The 26987-nt window shown below is 43.9% G+C and overlaps 2 protein-coding genes across 2 annotated transcripts; both read left to right on the plus strand.

Annotated features, from left to right (window-relative positions):
* The first annotated feature begins 13304 nt into the window (after positions 1–13304).
* Positions 13305–14315, plus strand: LOC142168227 (uncharacterized). Its single transcript, XM_075228883.1, has 2 exons — positions 13305–13509; positions 14026–14315. The coding sequence occupies exons 1-2, from the start codon at positions 13305–13307 to the stop codon at positions 14313–14315; spliced, it is 495 nt and encodes a 164-aa protein (XP_075084984.1).
* Positions 14316–26039: 11724 nt separating this feature from the next.
* On the plus strand, positions 26040–26372 carry LOC107830302 (large ribosomal subunit protein eL14y-like). Its single transcript, XM_016657827.1, has one exon. It carries the CDS (start codon positions 26040–26042, stop codon positions 26370–26372), a length of 333 nt encoding a protein of 110 aa, XP_016513313.1.
* Positions 26373–26987: the final 615 nt, after the last annotated feature.

Consider the following 26987-nt stretch of genomic DNA (forward strand, 5'->3'; position numbering starts at 1 on the left):
TGCTGAAAAGATAGGGAAAGCATTGTGGCAAGTGATTGGTTCAATGGGATTTTGCACCCGTGGATTTATTTTTTAAAATTTTATTACTAAATTTAAATTTTATGTATAGCCCAAGAGAAAAAGACAGATGAACACTGACGCTAGATATAGTCCTAGATTTTATCTATCCTACTATTCCCACAGGCTACTCTCGTACAACAATTACTGCCAGTTTCCTCTATTGCTGAAGCACAAAAGTTTAGGCTAAACAACTTCCTAGACAAGTGTGATTTCATACTTCTCTATGAATTATTTTCTACACTATCAACTTGATGATGCCAGAAGTGCTCATCTTCTTGTTTTGGGATACTTTTTGGTTTCTCTCATGCCAAATATAGTAGACACAACCTGCAAGGGATATTCTATAGATTTCAGCATTAGCGCACTTGCCATTGAACTTAGCTACAACCCAGGATTAGCACTTGTGAATTTGGTTTTGCATGATTTTGCACTGAGTTTGAGTGTTAATTGGGTGTTGGAGAATCGAGAAGTACTTAGAAGTTTGGTACCCTAGATAGTAGAATAGCATTGCCATTATGAGTGTTGGAAATACTAGTAATGAGGGATATTGCTTTGGGATATAAATTTACTTTTAGGAGATTAATTGGAATGTGTTGATGTTCTAGATTAGATGAGTGACTTGGAGGCTGAGGGTCATATGATTATTTTGAAGGGAAAGGATAGAAGAAGAGTTGTCGTGGGGATGGGGAAGAGTTTGAAACGTAGTTTTGATTTGAAGGAATAGGTTGCTTTGGATGGGGGTGAAAGGATTGTCGATGCAAGTAATTTTGTCCACAGAGGAAGGACGCCAAGTGGCTGATGCAATCCTTCACGCGGAATTTGTCACTCATTCTGGTGAAATGACCTCGTGAGCATAATTCTGAAGAAATAGTTGAAAGTTTGTTTTAGTTTATCGCTTCGTTACCAAAGTTTGTGAAATAAATTGAGAAAGAACATGCACTCAAACTTATCCAAAAGATGCTTTATGATAATGGGTGGGCTATGTAATTTGCTTTTCGGGAAATGTACCCAAGTTGATTGCTTTCCATATTTTAGGACTATATTCCTATTGTTAAATTACTCTCAATTTTAATGGAATAGTGTTTATCCGAAAAATGGATAGAGTTGAATTTATACGCAGTTCCGAGGATATGTGACGTAACTTAACACAAAATGTAATGATAAATACAAATGTAAATATAGATTGTAGAGAATGCGAAATAATTAAGGTTGTCAGGAACAATGAATCTTAGGATTCAACAAATAGAATCAATCTAAGAAATCTGAAAGAACGATTCTTTACTGTAGAAAAATATAGTGATTTTATTACAGTGTAAGCCTGAGAAAAACTTGTCTTATAGAAATGGTAACCAAGCCCTTTTATAGTGGAGGGATTTAGCTCTAAGCATAATAAAATAAATATTAAGTGGGAGACCCATGATAAATCAGTTTTTCCGTAATTTCTGCCAAAATTCTCTCTAGTGGGATTGCAACGGCTTTTGTCTGCGAGCTCGATCTTGCTTAGAACCCTCGATTTTGGTTTGAGCTTGATTTCGACTCGAGCTCGTGATCTTGGTTCGAGCCCGATCCTGGCTCGAGCCCTCGAATTGATTTGAGGTCAATGTTGGTTGTTTTCTAGATTATCAGCATGATAGATCTACTCTGCATCATGGTTCGATTTCGATTCGAGCTTGATAATGATATCGAACTCGACACGGATCGGCCTCCCCGGGTTTGAGGTTAATTTGTTCCACCTTCGGGATCTTACTTCAATAGATCATCGTTCGAACTCGATCGGACATGTTAAGGCCGAAATCTATTTCGACCGTATACAGATAGTCCCCTCGTTTCTCAGAAAGAATGTGGCGAGAAACGATATGATTTTTTAACGGCTCGATCGGATTATAATCTGACATTTCCATCAGGTTCGACCACGACGCATCTGGTAGCTGTCCCGTCGGTTTAGTCTTTCAAGGCATTTAATGCATGTCAGTCGGTGGTCGGCCACCGCTGATACTGAACCGCCATCGCTTGAACCTATAAATAACCCTTTCTTTTATCTTTTACCACTTTTACATCTTCTATCTTCCAAATTTCCCAAGTTCTTCTTCGTACTCTCCAACTTACAAGTAAATCTATGATTTCTTTCTGCACAAGCCCCTCTTCAATTCTACCAAATCTTTGTCACTTTCTTCTATTCCTCACCTTTGAATTCGAAAATGACGAAAACATCACAAACCATTCCTCATAAAGAGAAGGCTTCATCTTCACAGTGTGCCGCCGATGAGACACCGGCAGAACCACGGCCTGAGGAGTGTGTTCCCGGGGCATGTGTTCTTACTTCAGATTTTAAGGTCGATAAAGATTCATCGGTCCCTGGCCGGTGTGAGGCGGTATCAAGGTACATGTGTTCGATAACCGAGAAGCATCTCAAACAACTAAAGAAGGATTGAAATTGGGGTAAAAAAGAAGTAATAATTCCCACCCCTGACGAAGATATCACTTCTTACGTGAAAGGGTTTTTGAATGTGTATACTTACCCTTTCACTTTAGGTCCCCTCGATTCCGTTATTATTGACTTCTGTCGTCAATACCAGGTAACCCTAGGCCAGGTCCATCCTTCTTTGTGGCGGATCGTTATCCTGATCCGATATTTTGTGAGCAAAATTGAGGGGATGTCGTTCACCCTCGACCATCTTATCCGATTGTACCGTCCTCAACTTTTTTGAGGAGGGTTAATAAAACTTCAGCGACGGGCTACCAAGGCTCTGTTCTTGAGTATTGACGAGGACAGGGACCGGGGTTAGATGGGCAGGTTCGTTCGAGTAAGGACTTCGGACCTGATTCCGATTGAAAAGATGCCCTTTCCCGAGGAGTGGAATATGAAACGTAAGTGTGATCTTGTTGTTCTACTTTGTTCTTTCATTTATTCTCTCATCGACACTCCTTTTTTTGTGATGTAGCGGTTCCCTGGATGCCCAGAACTGTTCCCGATCTTGAGAACTGGGTATGAGCCCTTGTTTCGACCTCTACATACGCCGAGCGCTCATGGCGTGATTTGTCAAAGGGTCGGTGGGAGGCCAAAAATCACGGTAAGCTCATTTCTCGTACTCTTTGATGATCCGAACGAGGTGGTTTTCAAAATATTTTATTAAGGTTTTCCATATGCAGGTTTGGGTAAAGACGCGGTTTTGAGGCCCTTGTCCAATGAGGAGGAAATTTTGGCCTATGTCCCAAAGCCGGTGAAGGAAAATAAAAGGAAAAGAGCCTCCATTCCCGAAGATCCAAAATCGAAGAAGAGGATGGCTCGTAAGCCGAACAAAAATGTCTATCCTTTGACCGTGGAATCCGTTCTGCGCCTAAGGGATGAAGATGAAGAAGAAGAAAATGATGAGTCCGCACTGGCGGTCCGAACGAAGAGAACCACCGATGCCTCATCGGCGGCTGGATCGATGATGCTCCATGAGGCTCCGCCTCGAACTGAGGATATACCGGAGAAAGATTCGGGTAGAGTCCCCGAACTATCAGATATCAAAGACGCATCTCATCGGAGTCAACGGGCAGGGGATACGACCGAGGAGGCCCTCGAACCCCTTCGAACCGAGGAGAATGCTCTAGGCGATTCATTTGGGGCAGCAGCAATCGAGGATTCGCCTACCTTTCCCGCTTTTTCTGCAAGGATGATTCGGGAAGCTCAAGCTCTGGGAGCCCTCGATCTAGACAGGCCTCACGATGAAGAAGATCCCTTTCGTGACCAGTTTACCGGCATTGAAGATGTTGTCGGTGTTGGTGATGAATCAGATCTTTTTCACGGATTGCGGCAGGCTTTGAATCAGGTGAGCTTTTAAAATTATTTTGTCGGTACTATCTTTATGTTCATTTTTCATTAACTTCGCTTCTTGTTTCTTTGTAGGCAGCGGTAATTCATCGAGAACAATGTTCTCGATCCCAAAATGAGCTGCATCGATACGGGGCCGACCTATAACGGGCTACTGACGAGAGGAACTCCCTTAGACTTTCCTTAGGACAGAGAGAAGAGAAAATAAAAGACCTCCGAGCTGAGCTGGCCAAGGCTTATCGAGATTAGACCGATTTGTCTGAGCAGGTAATGATGCTTTTGAAAGCCTATGGGCTTGATACCGGAATGATAGCTAACATTTCGGTCTCACAGCTGCAGCAAAAAATCGAGATGATCGGGAAGCTTCGTGAGGAGGTCGACGTGATAATAATGGAGTCTTTGCGGTGAAAAGAAGGTATGGACTGCTTTGCGGCAGAAAAAGAGACTGCTCGAGCCCACTTATCATCGTCCGAAACCCAACTTCAAAAAATGAAGGAAAAAAGCCCGGTTCAAGCAAGAAGAATTGAGGAGCTTGAGGCTTGGTTGGCTTCCGTACTTGCCAAGGCCGAATCTGATGCCGAAAAGGCAAAGGCTAATTCGGATGCACTCGTGGCAGTCTATCGGGCCGATGCTGAAGCTGCCCAAGTCCAGGCAAGAGAGGCAGCCGAGTCCACCGATACTCGAGCACATTGGGTCGCCGAACTTGCTAAGTGTCGATCCCGAAGGAAAACTCTCGAGGAGATCCATGCTCGTGGTTTCGATCTCGCTGAAGAGATAAAAAGGACCAAAGAACTTGAAGCCGATGCTAAAGCTCTGGTTTCTGATGGCGATGATGATGACGATGTGAGAAAGAGCGGATTCGAAAATGGGGGGGAGCCTGATAAAGAAGAGACCGCTCCTGACCGAGAAGTTTAGTTCTTAGTTTTTACGTTGTAATCACCCATGCAGATAAATTTGTATATAGATATATCTCTTTTTTTGCTGACTTGCTTCTGTTTTTGTTTCCTGTCTTGTGAGGATTTTATTCACGCCTTATGAATGTTTTCACAATGATTTAAATAACTTGATCAAATTTGGACTTCATAGCCTCTGTAACCGAGCGAGCGCTTACTCAAACTCGGAGCGATGTAGCCCTTAGGCTTATTAGTTGAGTCGATGATTCGATCTTGAAGAAATATAGCTCGTAGGCATAATGGTCGAGTGAGTGCTTGCTCGAACTCGAAATAAAAGTAGCCCGTAGGCTTAGTAGTCGAGTGAATGATTCGAACTCGAAGCAATGTAGCCCGTAGGCATAATGATCGAGTGAGCATTTGCTTGAACTCGAAATAAAGGTAGCACGTAGGCTTAGTCGAGTGAATGATTCGAACTCGAAGCAATGTAGCCCGTAGGCATAATGATTGAGTGAGCGCTTGCTCAAACTCGAAATAAAAGTAGCCCGTAGGCTTAGTCGAGTGAATGATTCGAACTCGAAGTAATGTAGCCCGTAGGCGTAATGGTCGAGTGAGTGTTTGCTCGAACTCGAAATAAAAGTAGCCCGTAGGCTTAGTCGAGTGAATGATTCGAACTCGAAGTAATGTAGCCCATAGGCGTAATGGTCGAGTGAATGTTTGCTCGAACTCGAAATAAAAGTAGCCCGTAGGCTTAGTCGAGTGAATCATTCGAACTCGAAGTAATGTAGCCCGTAGGCATAATGGTCGAGTGAGTGTTTGCTCAAACTCGAAATAAAAGTAGCCCGTAGGCTTAGTCGAATGAATGATTCGAACTCGAAGTAATGTGGCCCGTAGGCGTAATGTTCGAGTGAGTGTTTGCTCGAACTCGAAATAAAAGTAGCCCGTAGGCTTAGTGGTCGAGTTTATCTTAATTCTGATTACATAATAAATCTCCAAATAGAGGAATTTTTCTTGGATATAATATATCGGTAAAGAGGAGGACTTTATTTGCACGTTATTACACGCCCAGGTTCGGGCCAATCTATATGAGCATGGTTCGCTTCGACCATTTGGCTCTTACAAGTTTTTCTATTAGAACCCTGTTGTGAAATAACTCTCTTGAGAGGCTCGGATATTGTTGTAAATGCTACACGATCAATGGTTGCCTCATTAAAAACCTTGCCGAAAAACCCATTTGGGATAAAACCGGTCTAAGGAAAAAAGAGTTCAATGTGTGATGTCAAGCGAGAGATCCATCTCAGCCCTTGTTCGGACTTCTGCAGGGGTCAGTTTTGAAGTATAAACGAATATGGAAAGGTCGTACCTTAGCAGTAGTACTATTTTAGATGTAATACATTCCAGCTGCTTGATAGCTGTTTGCCGTTTATAATGCCGAGCCTGTACGATCCCTTCCCGATGTTCTCGAGCACCTGATATGGTCCTTCCCAATTCGGTCCTAGTTTACCTTCGTTCGGATTTTGGGTATTGATGGTAATTTTTCTTAACACTAAGTCCCCAGGCTTGAAATGGCAGAGCTTGGTTCTTCGATTATAATATCTTTCGATTCACTGCTTTTGGGCGGCCAATTTGACGAGAGCAGCTTCTCGTCTTTCGTCCGATAGTTCGAGGCTGGTATTCATAGCTTCGTTATTTGATTCTTCCATTGCGAATAGAAATCTGGCACTGGGTTCACCAACTTCGACTGGTATCAATGCTTCAAACCCATATACTAAGGAGAATGGGGTCGCCCCCGTACTGGATTTTGACGTCGTCCGATATGCCCAAAGGACTTCGGGCAGGATTTCTCTCCATTTCCCTTTAGCATCGTCCAACCTCTTCTTTAAGTTTTGAATGACAGTTTTGTTCGTTGATTCGGCCTGTCCATTCCCACTGGGGTGGTATGGCGTTGATAGTATCCTTCTTATCTTGTGGTGTTCGAGGAATCTTGTTACTTTGCTGCCAACGAATTGTTTTCCATTGTCACACAATATTTCGGCGGGTATCCCGAATCGGCATATGATATGGTCCCAAATAAAGTCTATAACTTCTTTCTCTCTTATTTTCTCGAACTCCTGCGCTTTAACCCATTTAGAAAAATAGTCAGTCATAAATAAAATGAATTTGGCTTTACCTGGGGTCGATGGCAGAGGGCCGACGATATCCATTCCCCACTTCATGAACGGCCATGGGGATAGGACTGAGTGGAGTCGCTCTCCGGGTTGGTGGATCATCGGTGCAAACCTTTGACATTTGTCACATTTACGAACAAATTCCTTCGCATCTTTGCCCATATCGATCCAATAATACCCTGCTCTGATTATTTTTCGAACTAATGTATCGGCTCCAGAGTGATTCCCGCAAGTACCCTCATGCACTTCCCGTAGGATGTAATCCGTATCTCCCGGACCCAAGCATACTGCCAACGGTCCATCGAATATTCTTCAGTATAGCGTTCCGTCCGAAGCCAATGTGAATCGAGCAGCTTTAGTCCGCAGGGTTCTGGAATCTTTAGGGTCCGATGGGAGTTTTTCACTCTTCAAGTATTCAATATACTTGTTTCTCCAATCCCAGGTTAAGCTTGTAGAATTTATTTCGGCGTGACCTTCTTCGATTATCGATCTCAAAAGTTGAACAACATTCCCCGAGCCCGAATCATCCACCTCAACCGACGACCCCAAATTCGCAAGTGCATCGGCCTCATTATTCTGTTCCCGTGGTACATGCCGTAAAGTCCATTGTTTGAAATGGTGCAAAGTGACAAGCAGTTTATCTAAATACCTTTGCATTCTACCTTCTCGAACTTCGAAGGTTTTGTTTACTTGACTCACCACCAGCAAGGAGTCGCAATTGGCTTCAATGACTTCTGCTCCCAAGTTTCTAGCTAGCTTGAGACCTGCAATTATGGCTTCATACTCGGCCTCGTTGTTAGTCAACCTGATAGTTTTAATAGATTGCCTAATAGTGTTACCCGTGGGTGGTTTCAAAACTATGCCCAGCCCGGACCCTTTCACGTTCGAAGCCCCGTCCGTAAAAAAGGTCCATACCCCCGATGATGTACCTGATTTCAACAGGAGTTCTTTTTCGACTTCGGGTACGAGGGTTGGCGTGAAATCGGCCACGAACTCTGCTAAAATTTGAGACTTGATGGCCGTACAGGGTTGATATTCGATATCGTACCCACTGAGTTTAAGGGCCCATTTGGCCAGTCGGCCTGATAACTCGGGTTTGTGCAAAATATTACGAAGCGGGTAAGTGGTTAACACACATATGGGATGACATTGAAAGTACGGCCTTAACTTTCTTGAGGCGCTTATTAGTGCAAATGCCAATTTTTCTAGGAGTAGATATCTAGTTTTCGCTTCTCCTAAGGTTCGACTCGTATAATAAACGGGGAATTGCGTACCTTGCTCTTCTCAAAATAGGATACCGCTAACGGCGACTTCCGATACTGCCAAATACAAACAAAGTTTTTCGTCTGTTTTTGGAGTGTGGAGTAGTGGTGAGCTTGATAGATATCGCTTTAGTTCCTCTAATGCTTGTTGGCACTCCGGGTTCCAAGCAAAATCGTTCTTCTTTTTTAGTAGAGAGAAAAATTTGTGACTTCGGTCAGATGATCTTGAAATGAACCGGCCTAAGGCTGCAATCCAACCCGTTAGCCTTTGTACGGCCTTCACGCTGTCCACGACGACGATGTCTTCGATGGCCTTGATTTTATCGGGGTTAATCTCTATTCCCCGATGTGACACCATGAAGCCGAGGAACTTGCCTGAACCGACCCCGAAAGCACATTTTTCGGGATTGAGCTTCATGTTGTATCTCCTCAAAATTTCGAACGTTTCCTGCAAATGGGTCAAATGGTCCTCTGCGCGCAGGAATTTAACTAGCATGTCATCAATATAAACTTCCATTGATCTTCCCATTTGTTCTTCGAACATTTTATTTACTAGGCATTGGTAAGTAGTCCCTGCATTATTTAGCCCGAAGGGCATCACATTATAACAATACGTTCCATATTTGGTGACAAATGAAGTCTTTTCCTGGTCCTCCGGGTTCATCTGGATTTGATTATACCCGGAATAGGCATCGAGAAAAGTGAGGATCTCGTGGCCGGCCATGGCATCGATCATGCGATCGATGTTGGGCAGCGGAAAGGAATCTTTGGGGCATGCTTTGTTCAAATCCTTATAGTCCACACACATTCTAAGTTTGTTCCCTTTTTTAGGGACTACAACTATGTTGGCTAGCCATTCGGGATATTTCACCTCCCGAATGGACCCTACTTTGAGAAGCTTGGTTACCTCATCCTTTATGAATGCGTGCTTTCTCTCGGACTGGGGTTTTCTCTTTTGCTTCACCGGTCTGAACCTGGGGTCCAAACTTAGCTGATGCGTCGTTATGTCCGGAGGGATACCTGTTATATCTAAATGGGACCAGGCAAAACAATCGATGTTATCGATAAGAAATTAAACGAGTTTTTTCCTGAGTTCGGGGTTCAACCCCGTTCCCAAGTATACCTTTCGCTCGGGCCATTGCTCGATTAATGTGACTAATTCTAGCTCCTCGATTGTTAATTTGGTGGCGTCAGAGTCATCGGGAATCACAAAATATTGAGGGACCCTCATCATCCTCTTCGATTTTTTGATTGTCTGGCTGGGTTGAAGCCGATGTCTGTGATTGCTATTTGGTGTCCCGTTCTCCTTCCGAGCCCGATCCTTTTATCGGCGAAAGTGAGGACATTGGTTTAGTTTCGTCGACGACGAACATTTCCTTTGTGGCTGGTTGTTCTCCGTACACCATTTTGACACCTTTCGATGTCGGTAATTTGAGGGCCTGGTGTAGGGTCGAAGGTACAGCTCTCATGTTGTGGATCCATGGCCTTCCGAAAAGGGCGTTGTATCTTATATTGCCTTCGATCACGTGAAACTTTGTTTCCCGGATGGTTCCGGCCACATTTATTGGTAGGATTATCTCACCTTTGGTGGTTTCACATGCCATATTGAACCCGTTTAGAACCAGAGTTGCGGGTACGATCTGATCCTCTAGGCCGAGCTGCTCTACTACATTCAATCGGATGATGTTGGTCGAGCTACCTGGATCGATTAACACAAGCTTAATTTTAGTTTTATTCATGTGTACAGATATTACCAGTGCGTCGTTGTGAGGTTGGATGACCCCTTCTGCATCTTCATCATCAAAGGACAAAGTCCCCATAGGTGCGTAATCTTGAGTCCGAGATCGCTTTTCCCTCACCATCGATGTTTTAGTGCGTTTAAGCACTGGTCCCTGAGGGGTATCGATGCCGCCGATGATCATGTGGATGACATGCTGCGGTTCTTCTTGCTCGTTTTGCTTGCTGAAATCCCTATTTTTAAAGTGGTTCTTCGCCCTATCACTCAGAAATTCCCGAAGGTGCCCTTTGTTAAATAAGCGAGCTATTTCCTCTCTTAGTTGCTTGCAATCTTCCGTTCTGTGGCCATGGGTACCATGATATTCACACGTTTGATTGGGATTTCTTTGGGCAGGATCGGTCTGCATGGGTCGAGGCCATTTAGTGTCTTTGATGCGTCCGATGGCTGACACAATAGCGGATGCACCAACGCTGAAGTTATATTCTGATAATCACAGTGCTTCTATAGGATCGGCATATTTATCGAAGTCGTTCTTACTCATAAGCCCCCGAGAATTTTGTCCTCGATAAATCTTTCGATTGTTCCGAACTGCATTGCGTGCTGAACCGTTGTTCACTCGATCTACAATGTACGGTCGATATCGGTCTCTGTTCGTCCTTTGTTCTCTATCGATCTCTTTTTGGTTTTTAGTAACTATCATGTTATGATGAACGGGTCCGTACAGTGCCCCCAACTGATAGTCCTCGACCCTAATTTTTGATTGATATCGGTTGTGTACATCTGCCCAAGTTATCGCTGGATACTCGATCAAATTGTGTTTCAGCCGATGTGATGCTGTCGAACTTAGCTCATTCAACCCTTGGGTGAAAGCTTGTACGGCCCAATCATCTGTGACCGGGGGTAATTCCATGCGTTCTATTTGAAATCGGGATACGAATTCCCTCAGCATTTCATTCTCCCTTTGCTTTACTTTGAAGACGTCTGATTTCCTTGTTGCAACCTTTATGGCACCAGCATGTGCCTTTACGAACGAATCTGCCAACATGGCAAAAGAATCGATGGAATTCGGTGGTAAATTGTGGTACCAGATCATAGCTCCCTTCGAGAAGGTCTCCCCAAACTTTTTCAACAACACGGATCCGATCGCATCGTCCTCCAAATCGTTGCCTTTTATGGCACATGTGTAAGAGGTGACATGTTCGTTAGGATCGGTCGTACCATTATATTTGGGAATTTCGGGCATACAGAATTTTTTGGGGATTGGCTTCGGTGCCGCACTCGACGGAAAAGGCTTTTGTATGAATTTTTTCGAATCAAGCCCCTTTATCATTGGTGGAGCCCCCGGGATTTGATCGACCCTGGCATTGTACGTTTCCACCCTCTTGTCATTGGCTTCGACTCGTTTTGTGAGTTCCTCGAGCAATTTAGTAATTCCGGGAGTAGTCCCCGATTCTTGCTCGTTAGATTTCACTATGGCGGGCTCTGTTCTGGGGGTGACTTCTCGAAGTGGATTGGAATCCGGCCTGCTTTGTGTGCGAGTTTGGCTCTGTAGCTGAGCTATCGCTACTTGTTGGGCTTGTAGCATCTCGAAGATCATACGTAAGCTGGCCCCAATTTCCCCCGCATTTTGGGTGTCTCGGGCTACGGATCGAGTACCGTCCTGAATGCTTCTTTCGGGTTCGGAACGTTGATTCACCTCCAAAGCTATTTGTGAATTGACATCCAATAGTATTTCGGCTCGACTTTCGGGTACTTTGATTCGAGCCTCGGTGCCATTGTCAATTAGCCTTCTGGCCCCGGGTGCCAAGTTGTTGGTTTCATCTTGAAGGCCGGCTTCGTTATCGATCGGTGAAGCCATTTGATTGGTGGTTATTCGTAGCTGATCCGAAATTCAAGATGTTTTCGGAAATAAGCGCAAAGCACAATGGCATGTTTTTTCAGATTTGTATCAAATAACCATTATTATCCTCGGCCCCACGGTGGGCACCAAACTGTTTACCTGAAAAATGGATAGAGTTGAATTTATACGCAGTTCCGAGAATATGTGACGTAACTTAACACAAAATATAATGATAAACACAAATGTAAATATAGATTGTAGAGAATGCGAAATAATTAAGGTTGTCAGGAACAATGAATCTTAGGATTCAACAAATAGAATCAATCTAAGAAATCTGAAAGAACGATTCTTTACTGTAGAAGAATATAGCGCTTTTATTACAATGTAAGCCTGAGAAAAACTTGTTTTACAGAAATGGTAACCAAGCCCTTTAAAGTGGAGGAATTTGGCTCTAAGCAAAATAAAATAAACATTCAGTGGGAGACCCATGATAAGTCAGCTTTTTCACAATTTCTGCCAAGATTCTCTCTAGTGGGATTGCAACGGCTTTTGTCTGCGAGCTCGATCTTGCTTAGAACCCTCGATTTTGGTTTGAGCTTGATTTCGACTCGAGCTCGTGATCTTGGTTCGAGCCCGATCCTGGCTCGAGCCCTCGAATTGATTCGAGGTCAATGTTGGTTGGTCTCTAGATTATCAGCATGATAGATCTACTCTGCATCATGGTTCGATTTCGATTCGAGCTTGATAATGATATCGAACTCGACACGGATCGGCCTCCCTGGGTTCGAGGTTAATTTTTTCCACCTTCTGGATCTTACTTCGATAGATCATCGTTCGAACTCGATCGGACGTGCTAAGGCCGAAATCTATTTTGACCGTATACAAATAGTAAATAAAAAAGAGTTCCTCTACCTGCATTTGCTAACACTCCTCAATGGGCTGAACGGTTATTTTTACCGGAATCAAAGAAAGAGACTAAATTCGAATGATTCATAATGACAGACATCTGAATCAGTGATCAGGTGACAGTTTGGCTCGACGTCTTTTGGACTTCCTCATTTCATGGACCTCCATGGGATGGGATTGTTCGGATTATAACTGTCAACGACATAGAAGCCTATAAAAAGTGGGGGAAGTGAAGAACGGTTATCACGAATAGTGCTTCATAAAAGAGACTGAATTTTACTTTGATTTATCCATGTAGCAATTAGTCCTTCGATGGTGTATTATAAATGTTATTATGCTCATTCTCGTGGCCCACCAATTGATATTTTCAGGATACGAGGTTGTTATTTCCTATAATTTGAACTACGATTTCACTAGTACTGCTATATTTCTTAATATTTACTATTAATCAGTAGATTCAGGGAGGTCCGGAGACTAGGTGGGTAGAATCGAAGGTGAGGGATGCAGACGAGTTTAAATTGTGGTACTCCGGAAGCATGAAGGGTAAGAACGGAGTGGGTATTTTGGTGGATAGGGAACTCAGATAGTTAGTGATAGAGGTTAGACGGGCGAATGATAGAGTAATGGCTATTAAGTTAGTAGTTGGAGGTATCACTCTGAATGTCATAAGCGCTTACGAGTTGCCGCAAGTGGGCTTGGATGAGATCAAAAGGCGCTTCTGGGAGAGGTTGGATGAGGTGGTGCATGGTATTCTGCCTACGGAGAAGTTATTTATAGAAGGGGATTTCAATAGACATATTGGGTCATCTACTGTGGGACTATGGCAAGGTGCATGGCGGCTTTGGCTTTGGGGATAAGAACGGAGGATGTACTTTGCTATTGGATTTCGCTAGAGCTTTTGAGTAGGTGATCACGAACTCTAGTTTTCCGAAGAGGGAGGAGCATTTGGTTACTTTCCAAAGTACGATGGCTAAGACTCAGATTGACTACCTCCTCTTCAGTAGGTGTGATAGGGGTTGTGCAAGGATTTCAAAGTCATCCCGAGTGAGACCCTCGCGATACAACATAAGCTTTTGGTGATGGACGTCGGTATCATGAAGAGGATGAAGAGGTTTGTACGGGGGCATCCGAGGATCAAGTGGGGAGCCTTGACTAAGGATAAAGTTCGGGAGTTGGAGGGGAAGTTAATGGCTTTGGAAGCCTAGAGAAGTAGTAGGGATGCTAGCATTATGTGGACAACAACAGCGGACTGTATGAGGGAGGCAGCGAGAGAGGTGTTAGGGGTCTCAAAGGATTACTCTGGCGGGCGCTGAGGCGACTGATGATGGAATGATGTGGTCCAAGGTAAAGTAGAAGCAAAGAAAGCAGCATATCTTAAGTTAGTGAAGATCGCAGATGAGGATGAGAGGAGAGCGAACAGAGAAAGATATAAGGAAGCTAGGAAGGAGGCGAAGTTAGCAGTCATGGAGGCTAAGGCTGCAGCAATTGGTCATCTGTATGAGGAACTAGGGGTCAAAGGCGGGGACAAAAAGTTATTTCGGCTGGCCAAGGTGAGAGAAAGGAAGGCTCGTGACTTGGACCAAGTGAGGTGCATCAAAGACAAGGAAGGCAGGGTATTGATGGAAGAGGACTAGATTAAGCAAAGATGACAGGCTTACTTTCATAAACGTCTAAATGAAGTGGGTGACAGAGACATTGTGCTGGGGGAATTGGGCACTCTGAGAGTCACCAAGACTTTAGGTACTATAGACGTATTAGGGTTGAGGAGATCGTGGGAGCTATGCATAAGATAAGTAGGGGCAGAGCGACCGGGCCAGACAAACTTTCGGTGGAATTTTGGAGGTATATGGGTAGAGCATGCTTGGAGTGGCTGACTGAACTATTTAATATTATTTTTAGGACTAAGAGGATGCCAGATGAGTAGAGGTGGAGTACGATGATACCGTTGTACAAGAACAAAGATGATATCCAGAATTGTAACAACTATAGGGGTATCAAGTTACTAAGTCATACCATGAATGTTTGGGAGAGGGTGGTTGAAGGGAGGGTGAGGAGGGAGGTGTCTATAACAGACAACCAGTTCGGGTTCATGCCGGGTCGATCTACTACGAAAGCTATTCACCTTATCAGGAGGTTGATGGAACAGTACAGGGATAGGAAGAAGGATTTGCATATGGTATTTATTGACCTAGAGAAAGCGTATGACAAGGTCACCTAGGGAGGTTCTTTGGAGATGCTTGGAGGTGAAAAGTATGTCGGTAGCTTACATTAGGATGATAAAGGATGTGCATGATGGAGCTAAGACTCAGGTTAGGACTGTGGGATGTGACTCAGAGCATTTTCTAGTTGTTATGGGGTTACACCAAGGATCTGCGCTCAGCCCTTCCTATTTGCCCTGGCGATGGACGCACTAACACACCATATTCAGGGGGAGGTGTCATGGTGTATGTTGTTCGCTGATGATATAGTTCTAATTGATGAGACGCGAAATAGCATTAATGAGAGGCTAGAGGTTTAGAGACAGGCCCTTGAGTCTAAAGGTTTCAAGTTGAGTAGGACTAAGACATAGAGCCCGTTTGGATTAGCCTAAAAAAAGTGGCTTTTAAGCATAAGTGCTTAAAAACACTTTTTAAATGCTGGAACTTGTTTTATAAATAAATAGTTACGTGTTTGGATAAATGTGCTGAAACTGAAAAAAAGTTGTTAAAGGGTTTGGTAAACAAGTGATATTAAGCACTTTTTCTGTTAAAATAATTGAAATATCCTTAAAGCTGGTAACAGTTATTGCTAAATTAATTCATATACAAATTAATTTATGTCTAGTTCTCGATAAGTTCTAAAGGATTAGATAATATTATTTGTAATAAATATAAATTATTTGTTTAAACAACATATAATAATAATTTGACTAAAATAATCACTTGGTCAATAATAATAATAATAATAATTTAACTACTTTACCACTATGGCCAATGAACATACAAATGAACACTTGCTCAATGACAGCCATTGATTTAAGGGCCAACGGTATTGCAGGCCTTGATTTTCACCTCAACGAGAAAATATTAGCGAAGTGTTGTCGATCAGTTTATGCTAGGTACAGGTTTCTATTTTCTAATAGAAGGTTAACTAGCGCATAATCACACATAATGGAAATAGAGAAGAAAGATAATACAAGGGTTTAATGAGGTTCCGCTAAGTTTATTCCTCAATGCAAAATTAGAGAGAAGTTTTCACTATGAATGAGAAAAAAGCAACATACACTGAATTCCCAATTCCAACCCCTAGATCCCAAGTAGTTCCAAACCTATAAGAGAAAACATACGAGGACAATAAGTTTTTCTTTCCCAAATCTGTTAGAACAATGGATTTCCCAAACCTATATGGATTATGAATTCCTAAAAAAATTAGAAAATTTGATATAACTAGGATTCATAAAATTCAAGACACAATTAATATATTTGTCGGAGAAAAAAAAAAGAAAAGATGCAAATATCATCCTTTTCCCAAGATTCACCCATTATATTACCATTTGAGTTATAATTTTCGCAAAACTTATGTCAACCATATAGAAACTTGTAGATCAATTTTTATTTTTATGTTTTATTATCTCTAGCTTTTTAAAAGAAAGATTTATGTGAGAATGTATCCATGGATGGTCGATCAGATCCCGGGAGCGCTTCTAATATTGAAGGGGTCGGATTCCAAAAAAATCATTCAGAAGCCTTTCCCTCCATGTGCGGCGCCGAAGCCAATCCTGAAGAGATTTCGAATGCCCGACATTCCCAAGTATAATGGGACCACATATCCAAATGAGTATGTAACCTCCTATACATGAGCAATCAAGAGGAATGACCTAGAAGATGACGAGATTGAATCGATGTTATTGAATACATTTGGGGAAACCTTGTCCAAAGGAGAGATGATATGGTATCACAACTTCCCTCCAAATTTTATTGATACATTTTTTATGCTTGCAGATGCTTTCGTAAAAGTCCATGTCGGCGCCATCAAGGTCGAGACAAGGAAATCAGACCTTTTCAAAGTCAAGCAGAGAGATAATGAGAAGCTTAGGGAGTTCGTGTCGAGGTTCCAGATGGAGCGAATGGACTTGCCCCCGATCGCAGATGATTGGGCCATTCAAGCATTTACTCAAGAGCTCAACCCCCAAAGTTTCATTTCTTCTCAACAATTGAAGCAAAACTTGGTGGAGTACCCGGTGGTTACTTGGGCCGACGTCCATAATAGGTATCAGTCGAAGATCAGAGTCGAGGACGACCAGCTGGGGGCCTCCTCAGGGTCTGTTTACCCCCAACAAAGCAAATGATAGATATAAGAGGATTATCGACCAGGAGCCAAGGTCGGTTCGAGGTCGGTATCAACCATACGGCTCAGACATAAGGGGAAATGTATCTGATTGCCACCCAACTAGGAACGACAGGAGAATTGATCAAGGACTAAGCAATCAGGGTCTGATGAGTAAAAACGGTTTTGACAGGTTGCTAGGGGGTAGGGAAGCATCGAGATTATCGGAGTACAATTTCAACGTGGATGTTGCAAGTATAGTGTTGCCCATAGGTCGCATCAAAGAGACCAAATAGCTTAGACCACTTCAGTCAGATCCCGCATAGAGGGATCATAGCTTGGTGTGTAAGTACCATGGTACTCACAGTCATGGGACCGAGATTGTCGATAGCTAAGGGAAGAATTGGCTCGATTATTCAACAACGGGCATCTTCAAGAATTCCTAAGCGAACGGGCCAAAAATCATTTCAAAAACAGGGATGCCAACAAATAAATCTCGAGTTAAATGTGTGTTGATTGTTCCAGGTAGCTCGGCTAACATCATCCGATGCAGGGTCGTAGAGCAACTAGGATTATTGGACCAAATCGTACCGACGGTTCGGGTTTTGAACGGATTCAAGATGGCATGCGAAACGACGAATGGTGAAATAACTTTACCAGTGAGCACTACCGGACCACCCAGGAAACAATGTTCTATGTGATCGAGGGGGTTATGGGGTACAACGCCTTGTTCGAAAGGCCATGGGTTCACAGCATGAGGGCGGTGCCTTCAACTTTACGTCAGGCATTGAAATTTCCCACTGCGGGAGGAGTCAAAATAGTCTACGGGGAACAGCCGGCCGCGAAGGAGATGTTCGTTATCAATGAAGTTATCCCGATGCCCACGATTTCGACATAAAAATAGGAGGAGCACACAGCGGACGAGGATGATGATTACGGCGTCCCGAGATCTTTTATAGCACCCGATGACACCGATGCCACTAAATCGACAATCGAGGAATTGGAGCAGGTTATACTGATCGAGAACCTGCCGGATGGAAAGGTATACCTGGGAACGGGATTAACACCTGAGCTCAGTAAAAAGCTTATTAATTTTATTAAATCTACTGCTAATTGTTTTGCCTGGTCCCACTTAGATATGATAGGGATCCCATCGGAGGTGACAACCCACAAATTGAGCCTGGATCCAAAGTTCCACCCACTCAAACAAAAGAGAAGGCTGCAGTCCGAGATCAAACATGTATTCATCAAAGAAAAGATATCAAAACTTTTGAAAATAGGTTATATCCGGGAAGTTAAGTAACCGGATTGGTTAGCTAACGTAGTAGTCGTACCTAAAAAGGAAACAAACTTAGAATGTGTGTAGATTACAAGGATCTAAACAAGGCATGTCTGAATGATTCATTCCCTTTGCCTAACATCGATCGAATGATCGATGCAATGGCCGGACAAGAGATTCTGAGTTTTCTCGACGCCTATACTGGGTACAATCAAATTCAGATGGACTCAGGCGATCAAGAAAAGACTTATGTCATAACCAAATTCGGCACCTACTATTATAACGTGATGTCGTTTAGGCTAAAAAACGTCGGTGCCACGTATCAATGCCTAGTTAACCGGATGTTCGAACAACGAATAGGGAAATCAATAGAGGTTTATATTGATGATATGTTGGTTAAGTCCCTGCGAGCAGAGGACCATTTGAAGCATTTGCAGGAAGCCTTCGACATATTGAGGAAATACAACATGAAGCTAAACTCGGAGAAGTGTGCTTTCGGGGTCAACTCGGGCAAGTTCCTCAGGTTCATGGTATCCAACCGGGGAATAGAGATCAACCCGGAAAAAATAAAAGCTATAAAAGATATCACCGTAGTTGATAACGTTAAGGCAGTACAGAGACTGACCGGGCAAATAGCCGTGTTGGGCCGATTTATTTCGAGGTCGTCAAACAAGAGCCACCGATTTTTCTCATTATTAAAAAAGAAGAACGACTTCTCATGGACCTCGGAGTGCCAGCGAGCTTTAGAAGAACGCAAGCGATACCTATCGAGCCATCCCTTGCTGCACACTCCGAAAGCGGATGAACAGTTGTACCTCTACTTGACAGTTTTTGAGGTAGAGGTAAGTGGTGTCCTGGTCCAGGAAGAAGAAGGTACGTAATTTACTATTTATTATGTTTGTAGAACCCTAGGCAATGCCGAGACAAGGTATCCACACATAGAAAAATTAGCGCTCGTCTTAGTAAGTGCGTCTAGGAAATTAAAATCGTACTTTCAGTGTCACCCCATATGTGTCATGACCTCGTACCCGCTAAGGAATGTTATGCATAAACCCGAGCTCTCAGTCTGGTTGGACAAATGGGCCATAGAAATTAGCGGGTAAGATATCGAGTACAAACCCCGAACAACCATAAAATCTCATATTTTGGCAGACTTCATGGCCGACTTTACGCCGGCCTTGATCCTCGAGGTTTAGAAGGAATTACTGCTCACCTCGGGGACTAGCTCGGGGATCTGGACCCTATTCACAGACAATGCTTCCAACGCAAAGGGGTCCGGGCTGGGCATCGTATTAAAACCACCTATGGGTAACGTAATAAAACAGTCTATTAGAACTGTCAAATTGACTAACAACAAAGCGGAACATGAGGCTATGATTGCAGGTCTAGAACTGGCTAAGAGCCTGGGAGCTGAGGTGATCGAGGCCAAATGTGAATCCTTCCTTGTCGTCAACCAAATCAATAGGACGTTTGGAGTAAAAGAGGAACGCATGCGAAGTTACTTGGATAAGTTGCACGTGACATTACACCAATTCAAGGAATGGACTCTACAATATGTACCTCGGGATCAAAATAACGAGGCCGATGTGTTGGCCAATTTAGGATCATTAGTAGACTCCGATGAATTTGACTCCGTAGAAGTAGTACAATTGATGAACTCGGTGGTAGAAGAAGGTCACGCCGAGGTGAACTCGACAAGCTTGACTTGGGACTGGAGGAACAAATACATAGACTACCTTGAGAAAGGGAAATTGCCATCGGATCTAAAGAAATCAAGGGCCCTACGTACTAAAGTTGCCAGGTTCAGCTTGGTCGAGGGACAATTATACAGAAGATCCTTTTTCGGGCCACTAGCCAGGTGCTTGGGTCCAGGGGAGACCGACTACGCCATGAGGGAAGTGCACGAGGGTACTTGTGGAAACTATTCAGGAGCGGAATCCTTGGTTCGAAAATTGATCAGAGCCGGTTATTACTGGAACGAGATGGAAAAGGATGCGAAAGACTTCGTTCGAAAATGTAATGAATGCCAAACGCACGCCCCAGTGATTTATCAACCAGGTGAAATGCTTCACCCGGTCCTATCGCCATGGCCGTTTATGAAATGGGGGATGGACATCGTCGGTCCCTTGCCATGGGCACCCGGTAAAGACCAATACATACTACTCATGACTGATTATTTCTCCAAGTGGGTCGAAGCACAGGCGTTCGAGAAGGTTCGGGAGAAAGACGTCATCGACTTCATCTAGGATCATATCATATGCCGATTGGGGATACCGTCGAGATTGCTCGCGACAACGGGAAGCAGTTCATTGGCGGCAAGGTAAGTAAGTTTCTCGAAGACTACAAAATTAAAAAGATCTTGTCAACACCTTGTGGGAATTCGAAGGGAAAGTGGAAAGAAGTTTTGCCCAAGGTCTTGTGGGCATATCGAACGACTTCGAAATCAAGCACCGGTGTGACCCCGTTCTCTTTAGTCTGCGGCGCGTAAGCTTTGATCCCGGTCGAAGTAGGGGAACCAAGCCTAAGGTTCCAGTACGCTACCAAGACGTCAAATAGCAAGGCCATGGCCACGAGCATGGACTTATCAAACAAAAGGCGAGAAGCCGCCCTGATCCGATTAGTGACCCACAGCGAATGGGGAGATACTACAACCGAAGTGCTAACCTTTGATATTTCCAAGTCGGGGACTTCGTATTAAGAAAAGTTATGCTACACACCAAGAACCCAAACGATGGAAAACTAGGCCCAAACTGGGAAGGTCCGTACAGAGTTGCCGGTATAACCGGGAAAGGTTTGTATAAGCTCGAGTCAGGGAACGGTGTACAGCTACCAAACAACTGGAATGTGGCACACTTAAACCGATATTACTGCTAAGGTACAAACACAATTTCCTTTTAAATTTGTTATGCTTTCGACTAACCCATGCAGGTATTCCCTTGGACCGGTTTTTTCCGAAGTGGATTTTACGGCAAGGTTTTTAACGAGGCAACAGTAAAATGTGCAAACTTAGTTTTGAAGACCGGCCTGAGGCCGTGATTGCTGACCACCCATACTGGATCGATAGTATTCGAGCCCTCACGAGCTCAATCTTGAATACTGGGAGAGCCATTACGCCCTAAGTCAGGATCCTTAAAAGGAATTTTTTATTTGATGTTAAAAGCCAAGGCTTGAATATTAAAATCCATTGTAAGGGTCAAACGGTCAAACAAACTGTGCCCGTAGCTCATTCTTGCCATGGCAGAAAGCTTTTGTGCCTTCGATCACGTATTCTACATGCAAAGTAATGAAAGAAATTTGCCCTCTATATTTCATCCCTTCACATTTGCACCAGCGATATATTCGTTAAGTTATTTAGAACAAATAAGGGGTTCAAAATCCTAGAGCCCACGGGCCTCCCCGAGTCGAGGACTAATGTCTGATAATAAAATTAGACTGCTAGGGATATCGAATCCCGAAGGCACTGAGTCTATTAGGTAGGGCCCGAACATGAAAGGCTACATCCAACTTAAAACGGCTTGGAGACATCCAAGTCTGTACGTAGAAAGTAAGGTCCTTACACATGATTAAAACCTATGAAAAAAGGCCACCCTCGGCAAAACATCATAGTGTCTGGTTGAAACATTCAAGTATTTTTGAGGACTTCATTTTTATCAAATATTCCGAAGCAAAAGCAACTCAGAATTGTTATCGAAACCAGGCTTCATTCGGGCTCTGGGGGAACGAACACTCTAAATTATGTCCAATTTTATGCTAAGGTATTAATGACATTTTTTCAAACAAAGAGTTGCAAGCGGATGCTGAAAAGTAAAGACAGTATAGCCGAAGGAAATCTTTTCTATATATGCCAAAAGTATTTACAAAGGCACGGTAAAACAGCCTAAAAATAAACAAAAAATGTACAAAAAAAAGAAAACAAAAAATAAACTAAGGCATCTCCGCCTAGTCTTCACCAGAGCCCGATTCACTACCTGAACCCTCGGGCTGGTATATCTCTTCGGCCTCGGCCTCGGCCTCAAGCCTCTTCAACCTCGGCTGATAGACCGAACCCCCGGGCGTGAATCTCCTCGAGGGTCTCCCTCCGCGATAACCACTTTACATATTCGGCCTTTGTTATTAAACGGGCCTCGGTTATCTCCACGTTATTCTTGTATTCGGCCAGCATATCCTGGACCTCGAAGGACTCGTTCGAAGTCGCCTCCAACTTGGACTTCAACACGGTATACTCCCGGCTGAGGGCATCCCGTTCCAAGACGGCTGAGCCCAGTTGTGCTCGAAGCTCATCATTCAGCCGAGACCACTTGTCAGCTTTATCATTCATCAACCTGGGCTAGTCCTTGGCCGATGCCAACACCTCTTTAGTAGCCTCCTTTTCCGAGGCCAGAAGATCTATCTTGCTCCTCAACGCCTCGGCCCAGGCTTTGAGCTCGTTCATCTCGGCCCGAAGCTGGTCGATCGGGTCTATCTTTTCTTAGACCTGCGAGGTTACGGTGTTAGCAGTTGCGCTTAACCTCTCGTTATTAATCTCAAATACCCTTACCTTTTCGACCAGAACGCCATGCTCTCGTTTCACCGACGAGGCCTCCTTTTGAGCTTTTTCCAGCTCAACTTGGAGGATGGGGAGGTCCTTGAGGGCCTCGTCTCTTTGCTCGGTAAGAGCTTTGTACATGTCCTTCTGCCTAACCCGTTCCTTGAGCTCGAACTCGAGCTGGCTCACCTCCATCCGAGACCAATGAAAGCTCTCATGATGAAGCACCGAGGCTTGAGAAACAAAGTTGATGAGATCATAAGAATACGCTAAGGTTAAATGAACCCTTCAAGGGATACAAAGAGAGAAAATCATACCCTGTTCGGGGCCTATTGTGCCTCGTTGAAAAGGCTCGCTGCATCCACCTCGTTCATCTTCGCCTAATCCTCTTCGGTCACCAAGTAGTGAAGATAGCTAGCAATGCCAACCGGTCCGGACAGCACCCGGGTATCCGTCAGGATCGTAAACATGACCATTCTTCTGCGGTCGGGATCCACGCTCGGGGCGGGGAACTGCTTCACCAGCTTTGGGATAGAGCTCGGCCCGCCTGACTCTTGCAGCACATCTTTTTTCGGGATCTCCAGGTGACCGAACCCGGAGTAGTCCTTCAACGCACCAATGTCCATGCCTTTAAAGAACAAGTTGAGGGTCTCATCTGCAGCCCTTGACATCTCGGTTGGTTCCTCTTTGATGGTCTGAGCCTCGTCAAATAAAGACTCTGTGTGAGACGGTGACTTCGGGATGTCAATGACACAGCAGCTTCTCTCAGAGCGGGAGTATCTTCTCGAGAGGCCGTAGCCACTTGCTTTCCTTTAGTCTCCCGAGCCAAAGAGGGTTTGGCCTCCCGGTTACTACCATTCGATGCTTCCAACTCCCAGTCATCATCTTTAGGGTAGTCCCTGAGACAGTAAATGGATTTGGGGTGTGTTACCCTGGTCTGGGTACTTTTCTTATTGCTCTTTCGAACCCTAACTGCGACCCTCTTCTTCTTGGCATCAGCTTCCTGCGAATTGGAACAACCCCTCTTTTTTATCTTTTTCTCCTCCTTCTTCACAGCGGCCTCAAGTTGTCCCGAAGCGAAGGGTTTAGCAGGTGAGGACGGAGCCTCGTCCTCGTCCACAGCCCGTAGCTCAGTGGTCTTGGGCAAACCTGTGGAAGGAAGAGAGGGACTTAGTAAAGGTGACAGTTGAATAGAAAAGGAAACTTGATCGGGAGGGAGAACACTTACCATGGGAACGAGCCTCCCACTCGCCCTTTGAGGGTTTGTGCCATTCGCGCTCAAAGTACGATAACTGTTTGTAGATCCCCTCGACCCACTCTTTGAAGTAGGGAATTACGTTGGGGACTCGGACAGTAGAACTAGGCGATGAGAAAGAAGAACAAAATCCAAAAAGTATTCTAAATACTCAAAAGGAGAGGAACTTACGGGTTAGGTTCCACTTTTCAAGGAACGACAGGAACCCGGGGAGAATAAGATCCTCGGTCTTCACCCGAACGAATCTCCCGTGCCAGCCTCGATCCCTGTCTTCATCAATGCTCGAGAATAGAGCTTTCTTTGCCCGACGGACGAGCTCGATTAATCCCCCTTGAAAGATTCGGGGACTGTAGAGGTGAAGTAGGTGGTCGATGGTAAACCGAGGCTCCTCCGTGTTATTGATGAAGTGACGGAGGAGGATCACGATCGACGGGTGAATCTGCCCGAGGCAGACCTCGTACCTATTGCAGAAGTTGAGGACTATTGTATCTACCGGGCCAAGAGCGAAGGGGTATGTATAAATATTTAAATACCCCTCCACATGTGTGGTGCTGTCCTCATCGGGGCCAGGGACAACCACTTCCTTTCCCTCTCACTTGCAGTCCTCCCGAACCGTCAGGAGCGTGTCCTCGATGATGGAGCATATGTACCTCCACACCTCCTCACCTCGGTCCCCTTGCGTGGAGGCTTTTTCGACCTTAAAGTAATTCTCTATAGAGCATCCTCCGGGGATAAAATTCATTAGAGGAGGTTTCGGGGCCGCTTCAGGTACGACCACCTCGACATCCGTGGTCGGCTTAGAAGTTGAAGGGGAGGCTTGTTGGGGCACAGACTTTGAAGTTTTCTCCATCGAATTCTAGGAATATGAATGTATGAAGATGAAGGTATGAAGATTTGAAAATGAGAATGAAGGTTTGAAGGTCAAACTTAGAGATTCAAGGACAAAGTATGAAGTTTTGAAGATGGGAAGATAAAAGATATGAAGATGTGAAGAATTGTGTGTGAAGATTTGAAGGGATTATGAGCAAGTAAAAAGTCCGGGGGTAACTTAAGAAGGTTTGAGATCGGATAGTAAAAAAGTGAAAAAAGAACTGAAGCTTTTATAGGGGGAGAGGTAATTAATGCGTGATGTCTCGCATTCGAGGACGTTCAACCAGCAGCTCACACGTGTCCAATATCAGAACAACGCAATTGATGGGATGTTTCACTGACTCGTCCACTCGATTGCAGCGTACAGAGGAAGGAATCGGGGTCAATTAATCACTTCTCGTCGCTTCGATAAATCTGCTCTCCGAAAAGTGAGGCGACTATCGATGTACGGGTAAAATCGGGAATAATGTTATTCCCAATTTTCTACTAAAAAAACGAGAGGAAAACATGATCTGACACAACCCCGAGTGAAGCCGAAGGGTTCCTCGTTTCGAAGCCCGGGGAGGACGAATGGTGCATCCGAGATCGGACACGGCTGAACATCGGATCCGGACAGAGTAAAGTTTCGGGACTAAGGAAAAAAGAGAAACAGTTAAGCACGATGAGCAGGGAGCCGTAATATCTGCCCCCAACTGGATATTACGATGCAAATCCCGTCCGATATCAACTGCAAATCGACATTTACCGAAAAGAGAAGATTTTTACCTTATTTAAAGGATTGAAACTCCTTTACTATATAAAGGGGGGAACTTTTTTATTTTAAACCATTGTTGGCACGCATATCAAAGCAATACAATTTATTTTTGTCTTCTAGTTGTTGTTCAAAGTGTTCTTCAGTTCCTCTTTTCTTTAGTTACTACCGAACCCGCATCAAGGGCTCGATCAGAGCCAGTTTTCGGTGTTCAACTTAAAGTCAGACTCAATTATTCTATCGCATTTGGTTTGATTGTTTTATCTCTCTTTAATTTAATTATTTGTTGTTCTTAGATCATTCGTTTTAAATTAAATCACTTGTCCTTTAAACCGCATATAAATTTAATTGTTACTCATTTTTAGGGTAAACAATGGAGATTGGAAGGATAGCCTTAATCAACTACGGAAAGGACTCCGGAACGCTCGTTGTTATGATCATCGACCAAAATAGGGCTCTTGCTGATGCTCCGGACATGGTGAGGAGCCATATTAACTTCAAGAGGCTTTCACTCACAGATATCAAAATTGACATCAAAAGAATCTCAAAGAAGAAGACCTTGGTAGAGGCTACGGAAGCTGCTGATGTGAAGACCAAGTGGGAGAACAGTTCATGGGGAAGGAAGTTGAAGAGAGGGCTTGACAGGTTTAAGCTTATGTTGGCAAAGATTAAGAGGGCCGGAGTTGTGAGACAGGAGCTTGCATAGCTTAAGCTTAAGAACTCTCTGATTGGTGCAATCGATATATAGGATTTTTGGATCTTGTATTTTCTTTAGCTTTGAGAGATGTTATAAAAGAAGTCTGTTCCGTTTAAAGGACTTTTCTCTTTTATTACCCTTCCTATTGATTATGTTTGGTGGAATCCAATCAATAATTTATTCTTTCTTTTTTCCCCCATCATAATCAATAACTTTGTTCCTATTTTAGACTCGATTTTCACCCGAAAATCACTGGATAAATATCTAACTTGCAGAGTCCCAACGCAAAAGGAAAAAGAGAAGACCTAGGGCAAGCTTCAGTGAAGAATGACGCAGATGAAGAAAAGTATTACGTAATACACTGTAAAGAAAACCATTCATTCATAACATTTCCTCAACAATTAGTGCATCATTCTGCCGACTACGTTTATTGTTTAATGATGCCATCTCCAAGGTAGAACCCATGGGCAATACTCAATAGGCACACGCTTTACCAATTTGTGCCTGCACTAATGTGCCGCCTAGAGGAGGCGAAATGCCCTGCCTACATTGCATCCAACTTACACGTGCTTCAAGCAAACCTTCAACAACAATGCAGCGAAAAGATATTTTAAACAAAATGAC

This window comes from Nicotiana tabacum, chromosome 13 (genome assembly GCF_000715075.1).
Source record: "Nicotiana tabacum cultivar K326 chromosome 13, ASM71507v2, whole genome shotgun sequence".
Lineage (NCBI taxonomy): Eukaryota > Viridiplantae > Streptophyta > Magnoliopsida > Solanales > Solanaceae > Nicotiana > Nicotiana tabacum.